Source organism: Etheostoma spectabile, chromosome 5 (genome assembly GCF_008692095.1).
Source record: "Etheostoma spectabile isolate EspeVRDwgs_2016 chromosome 5, UIUC_Espe_1.0, whole genome shotgun sequence".
In the NCBI taxonomy this organism is placed as follows: domain Eukaryota; kingdom Metazoa; phylum Chordata; class Actinopteri; order Perciformes; family Percidae; genus Etheostoma; species Etheostoma spectabile.
In genome coordinates, this window is record NC_045737.1 from 13,779,154 (window position 1) to 13,786,561 (window position 7,408).

At 39.2% G+C, this 7,408-nt stretch overlaps 1 protein-coding gene across 1 annotated transcript in view; it reads right to left on the reverse strand.

Moving 5' to 3' along the window:
- Positions 1-6: 6 nt before the first annotated feature.
- cnot6l (CCR4-NOT transcription complex, subunit 6-like) overlaps positions 7-7,408 on the reverse strand; it is a 14,470-nt gene continuing 7,068 nt past the window's right edge. The window contains exons 8-12 of the mRNA XM_032515587.1: positions 7,091-7,245; positions 5,607-5,758; positions 3,359-3,586; positions 2,791-2,993; positions 7-293 (exon numbers count right to left, since the gene is read on the reverse strand). Of these exons, the coding sequence (XP_032371478.1) occupies positions 72-293; positions 2,791-2,993; positions 3,359-3,586; positions 5,607-5,758; positions 7,091-7,245 (960 nt within the window). The 3' untranslated portion in view covers positions 7-71. The remainder of the gene's footprint in view (positions 294-2,790; positions 2,994-3,358; positions 3,587-5,606; positions 5,759-7,090; positions 7,246-7,408) is intronic.

Here is a 7,408-nt window from a genome sequence, read left to right on the forward strand (position 1 = left end):
GGGGGGGGGGGGATGACAGTGTTTTTTAAGGTGAGGCAGGAAGGGGTTTGGTGGGGCTCTCTCCGACTGCACTACCTGTGGACGGGCAGGTGCAGTCCGTTGAGGGGTTTGAGCGGGTGGGGCATGGGAGGGTGAAGCTCCAGCTGGGCGAGTAGGGAGAAGTGGTCCGAGGGGATGTGGGGGTGGGGGCAGCCAGTGATGTTGTTGTCGATGAGCCACTGGCTGTCCAGCGGCCCCATCAGGCCCAGGACACTCATGTGGGTCTTGGAGAAGAAGATGTAGTCGATAACGCCCTGCAGACACAAACAACAATTTAAGGCGGGGCATCCAACTTTAATCTGTTCTGAGTTGGGACTGAAATGGGTCTCTGCTCATTTTAGACTGTTTTTGTATAGGAAAAGTTTGACCTTTTGGTAAATGAGCTTATTCACTCTGATTTATGAACACTACACATGAAGCTACAGGCAGGAGAATATTAGCTTAGCTAAGCACTACGCTAGCCTGACTCTGCCTGAAGGTAGAAAGAAATCAGTTACTGACCCGAACAACAAATAATCCTGCACATAAAACCTCGATTCAATACAGACAATATAATCTCTTAGTGAGCTTTAGAAGTGGAGGTTGGACAGAGCTAGGCTAGCACTTTCCCTCAGTTTCCAGTCTTTGTGCTAAGCTCAGCAAACAGTCTGTTAGCAGTAGTCTTTTTAAACACATTAGAATGGTATCATTCTTATTATTCAACTTTTGGAAAAATAGCAAAAAAGTGGATTTCTCAAAATGTCTAACTTTTCCCTTCAACATAAAGCGGCACACCTTTGCGTAAATACAGTGTTTGGTAATATCCTGGCATCTATATCAAAACAAAATAATACACTACTATAGGGAAACACTTAATTTAATTGATGCCACTTTATCTTCTGGCCAAAACACTATTAAATAAGAGATTACAGATGGCAGAGACGCTTCAGTTTTCCACTTCAGTCCTTTTTCTCAAAGACCATGTTGCAAAAGATTTTACCTGCTCAGTTTTTATAACCACATTTTAGTCTCAGATAAACATACTGTGTAAACAATGTTCTTGAGCATACTTGGCCAAATCTTGATGGACAAGTGCATCAGAAACTTCACTAGAGGTTGAATAACGAGGAAAAGATCCTGTACTAAAAGGTAGATAGGAAGACCTGCAGAAAACATTTGTGTGATAATGTAACGTTGTGGTCTGTGAGCCCCAGAGAGAATCATTTCCTTTAAGATTTTTGGTTGGACAAACATTCACTGAGCAAAGACTGCTGGATCTTTCAGTGAAATTAAAAAAAATTTAGACTCAGAGTTGTCAAGTGAAGATACATTTTGGAGCGGTTTGACAACAGTTATGTAGTAGGAAGGATTTATGTTGAAATTTGCGCAAAGGAAAAAACTCCTCATGCCCAAAGGCTCCTCTACTGTAATTTTAATCTTCGCCCACTATTAGTGTTGCTGAGGCCCACTGACTGTTTCCAGACCAAACAACATGTAGCTTCTAAAGACACTTTGGACGGTTGATGTTTGCACACTGTGCTTGACTCATTTCATTCTGCCTCTCTTACCATTCATTAGTCATCCAATTTGTTTATGCTACTGTAAAAAGAAACTCAGTGATGATGCACTGACACAAAAGAGGGACTATTTGATTCCAAAAATAAGGATCCATTTGGTTTTTGTTTCTTTAAGAACCTTTGAATGTTAAAGGTTTATGTAAGGGGAAGACCACTGCTACTGATGTAAAAACCAGGAGCAAAAATAAGAAAGAAAACTTTGAATCTGTGTGACAAGTGCCTCCATGACTCATTCGAAACCAGAGAAGAGACCACAAGACAAATTAAAACAAATACAGACATATACGCTTAACCACAAACACATAAAAAAAAAAAAAGCGTTTTGTTGTTTAGCAGCACTCTAAAAAGGTAAATCAGAGCTCACTTTCCATTCCCACTGAGATCTTCCACAGCAGGAAATACTCATAATGGTATAAAACATTCCACATAACCGAATCTTCCTTATTAATGTATACATCAGCTAGGTTTGGGTTTCAACCACTCAATGTTGAACTGTATGTCCTTTAACTGTAACTGTACAGTAACTTTTCAAATATTTAGCTGATGTTTAGCATGATCACAACACAAGTTCCAGTAGACTAATTTCTACACGCGAGTTAGTGGAGTACTGGTCTAATTAAATATGGGCTAATTCTATAAATCAAGCTATGAATGGTATATAAACTAACCCGTCAGGACAGACTGCAATGAAACTGAAAGGTTTTGTGTAGGTAAGTGCTACAAAGTGTGGAGATTTCTAAGAACTAAACTCATTTTGACAAAACGGTCTTTAAAAATATGTCCACAGGAGAAATCTACAGACACAAATACACAAAGAAAAGTAAACACCAAAATTGGTATTTTGGTTGTTTTCTTTTGACTTGTCTGAAAGAAGACATGTGTAAGTAAAATAGCCCAAAATCTAAAAACAGACCCGCAGAGCTGCAGGGCGCCTGGATAGCTCAGTTGGTAGAGCGGGTGCCCATATATAGAGGTTTACTCCTCGCCGCAGCGGGCCCGGGTTTGACTCCGACTTGCGGCCTTTTGCTGCTAACCCCCGCCCCTTCTTCTGTCCTATCAAAATAAAGGCTGAAAATGTTCCCAAAAAAATCTTTTAAAAAAAACAAACAAAAAAAAACAACCAGTGCATGAAAAAACCCTATGTTTTTGCCTGTAGTGTCTGACCTTTAAACATCCTGCCTCAAAAGGTTTTTACCTTAAAGTCATATGTGTAGTTGGTGTAAGGCATCAGATTGCTGTCGTAGGCGCTCTTCAGCTGGAAGCTGTGTGTGATGCTTCCATCGGAGTTGCCGTTCTTGCCGTTGCAGCTGAAGTTGGTCAGACATTCATTGTAGCGTAGCTCCTTGAAGTCCTTGTGGTTCTCAGCCACTCCTCCATTGCTCAGGTATTCCACTACACCTGGATCATACAAAAAGTTCACTTTTTGTTGTAAAAGTGCATCGCATTAATCCAGAACATCTCTTTCATTCATAAAACCCTAAAAATCAATTGTGTGTTTGTCTTAATGGAGCTCAAGGCACCAATATTCAATATGCATGACTGTGTCATCTATTTACATGAAAGGGACACTGATATCAATTGAGTGTATTAAAGAAACTAAACAGTGTACAAGTTTAGCAGATTTGATTAAAAAAAAAAAGTAGTCAACAATAACACCTTAATATCAACATACAAAACTAAATTTGCAGCAACATAATTTGAGGAAGAGGAAGACTAAAAGACTGAAACTGAAACGAGGATCCTGAAGAGTGAGACAGTCCTACCGGAGTCTGGCAGCGAGTTGAGGTCAGCACAAAGGACGATGGGGATGGAGGACGGGTTGGAGGTCGGCGAACCGGTCGCCATGGAGCCCGAGGCCCTCTCAGCAATGCTCTTCAGCTCAGACAGGAACATCATAGTTTGGATCAACTTGACGTCCGAGTACTCGGGGTCCCAATGCATGTGGGCGTTGGCCACCAGGATCAGCTGCCTCTCCTGTGGGGGCTTCATGCCTGAAAACAGAGAAGAAGAAAAATTGGTTATGCAGCCCACGACACAGTGGAATTTATAAGAAGTAAAAAAAAGTTGCTTAGGTAAGATGAAACTCATTAGGTAATTTTAAAAAAGGTCATAACTACAAACATAAACGACTTTACAAGAAAGAACTTTCCAAGGAGTGAAAAAGGCTTGGTTGCCTCCAAAAACCCCAGATGAAACCTTATTTTGGTAACAAAAAAGCACATAGCTGATGCAACTTTAGAAACTGCTGACATAATATAAAAATATATAAAGGAAGAGAAGGATTTACAGAACATGAGTGAAAAAGAAAGTCCATGTATGATTACTAGGGGGTGTAAAGATTCACTGACCCGAATCGGTTTCCGGTTGCATTATCACAGATATGACTACATCGATACAAAGTGCTCTGAAAGAAGGTCTGGCTACTCCACACAGCATTCGGGGATGGGAGGAAAATGTGCTCTGCTTTAATGGAATTTCTTTAAACCATTCACAAAATTGTCACGGCGCAATGCTAAACTCCGCACAGAGCCGCTGCAAAGCAGTCGTGCAGCAGAAATCTCAGATTGGACAGATAGTCTAGCTAGCCGTCTCAATTTACCCTGCAGAGATCTGAGGAGCAGTCAACGATAGTCCTCGTAAATCCACCAAATTTAAAATTAAAACACAAAGAAAGCAGACAAAGAAAGACTACGAATTGTCTGAGTGAAGCTTTGCTGTCAATCCAACAAAGCTGAAGTGTGTGCTATGCCGTTGATAGACGGGTGTGTGTTTATGTGCGTTTAAGTTGTTGTTACAATGTATATTAGCATCTACCTTTACTATTCCCTGTTCCTTTTACAAAATAAAGATTTATTTGAAGGTAGGAAATGCTTCTTTTATAGAATTGAATTATTTTAATTTATAATGGGAAATTAAAGTGTGTACATTAAACAAATATTAACTGTATCTATCAGAGTGAATCGTATCATGTTAACATTGAAGAGAAGATAGACTTTATTAATCCCACACTGGGGAAATTCCTGTCGAACTGAGTCATTTTTTATTAAAATGTATCATCCCTGAAGCGCATCGTAGTCCATGCATTTCGGCACGTATCAGATCTTCTTATAAAAGGGAGAGATGCACAGCCCTAATGATTACTGTTATTTGCATGGAGCAACACTGTCCTCAACGCAGTTGATTGAATAAACTGATGAATGCTGATTATACAATACGTTTGAATCACAACAGAACAGATTTATTAAGAAATACTCTGTACATGTATTTACATACTGTACAACACCACTATTTCATCCGGTTTCACTCCATTGAACAACATCAAATGGATTTTATTGATTATTTCTAATCAAAATTACTAGTGACACCTTGTGGCAAAGATACATTACTGCATTTAAACATTTTCTGTGCTACTTTTATTTATTTATAACACTTAATTTTAGATTACTTTTTACAAGATGCCTGCAATACTTTTTGCTACTGTGTGATGATGGATTAATGTATATATTACACATTAATAATAACACTATGCATGTCTTTTTAATGGTTGAAGTTTAAACTTAAAATGTGAGAAGGTTAATTCTCACATTTTAAGCTCTTGGCTACATTTCTTTACACAAACCACAATGATCTTAGCTTTATACCCGCACTATACATTCGGTGGGCCGGACTTATAATTGATAAGCAATTATGTCATTTTTGTGTGTATTGTTAATTGAATATCTTTGGGTGGTGGATTGTTGATTGGACAAAACAAGCAATGATACATCACCTTGAGGCCTTTTCACTCGTTTGACATTTTACATACCAAACAATAATTAATACCAATGTTGACAGATTAATTTCTAAATTAAAATCAAACTTAGTTACTGCCCCTTAGGCAAAAATTATATGTTTCTGTGAACCTGCAATGCTTTGAGGCTTGAAAAGTGTTGCCTTGGATTACATCCATGCACAAGAGAGAGTAAAATGACATCGTCCGTTTCAGGGTAATGTTCTGAAGATGGGTCCTACCATCAGAGAACAAGTCCTTGTTGACCTCGAGCAGAACGACCACCCCGATGTTGTCTTTGGTCATCACTCTGTTCAGCATGACCTCTGAGCCCTCAGAGTTGGCCATGGCCACCTGGTTGAACTCCACAGTGTGTTTCTGGACCAAAGTAAACCTGCAGGAACATCCACAAAGCAGCATAAACATTTACGGATGAGTTTGGAAACTCGCGCTTACATTTCAGATGTAAAAATATCCCTGGTTTACTGCATACACTACTGTTCAAAAGTTTGGAATCAGCTGTTATTTTGATTTTTTTCTTTCCTTTCTTTCCTTTATTAATAATGATTTTAGCAGAGATAAAAATGTATAATTCAGACACCAAATGTATTATATACCTTTGAGATAGTTTTGACCCAAAAAGAATAAATGAAATCATTCAAATTTCCATTCAGTCAAATATCTTTCGGTTCTGAATTTGTTTTTCGGTGCAATGTGGCTCTGAATGTTGAGTTAGTGTGCGTTTTCTTTGGGACGTCTGAAGTCTGCCCAGTGGTTAGATTAAGGAGGTTTAACTGTGTTTCGTCCATGCATATTATGTTCAGCTGATATTCCAACAGTACCAACCCTAGACTAACTCATTTCCCTTGGAAGTTTGAAGAAGATGTCGGTAATTCCAGCTTGTTATACTGTATGCTCCATTATTGCGCACTTGACACTGAAACTGGAACCTGTTACTATTTAAATCTGCACACATGTAGATGCTACGCTTCCTGTTTTTGTTTTTGTTTTTTTAACCAATGACTGATTTTTTTTTCTCTTCTTATTCAAAGCAACACTAGGGAACTTTTCCCCCTCTGGTCCCTCTACAGGTAGGAAGCGGAATTGCCCCATTACATCTCATTTGAACTACAGATCCACTACCCGATCTGGCAAACTTGCACAGTACGGTTATAGCCGGTAGAGAGCCGCAAAACAAATGCAGTAGTGCCGTTCACCCTGTGACGAGTTGATAAACCACTAAAACATTATTTTAAGATACAAAAAAGTTCTTTAGTGTTGCTTTAACTGTTGCTCAGAGGTACCTTTGTCTCTTTCTGCCCTTTCAGTTGTCATTCTGGTTGAAATATTGTACAGTATTTTGTTCTCCACTTTACAAATCTAAATAACATCTATTTGTAAGGAGGACTTTCTACAACCTAAAGCACAAAAAAAACATTCAAACATATAGAGTAGTCGACTCACGCATCTGACTGGACCTGGTCAAGCTTTTGTGGCTGGAGATTACAAACTTTTCAACATTAGTGTACACGAATCGTAGTCATCCTGCCTATAACACGCAGTCAATGTGGTCATGGTCAGTTTTAACTGGACTTCTGTAAAGCTCCATCTCTATAAATACTGCTCACTTCAGACAACATTCTTCAATATCCAAACAATACAAAAACCTACAAACAGACAAGTGTTTTCAATAAATCAGGTTTGGTAAAGTGTAAAACAACCTTACTTTTCGGTCTTGAAGAACACAGCGCAGCCGTCCACGTGTTTCCTCTCCTGTTCAGAAACAAGTTTGGCACGAGACTTTGGGCAGAAGTAGCCGTCGTAGCCGCGCTCCTTCAGCGTTTCCAGAAACATAGTGTAGTACTGCTCTGTCTCCACCTCCTGCAGACACACAGGGCAAGAAATGTCACCTAAAAGAGTCAATGAAATGTATGTGTAAAGGAGTGAGCATCAGCCACATATAAAAAGGCAAATCCAATGGGAGGAGGAGGGGTATTCTGATCCAAATGAGGATGTTCTGATCTGATGATGCCTTTCTAAAAAA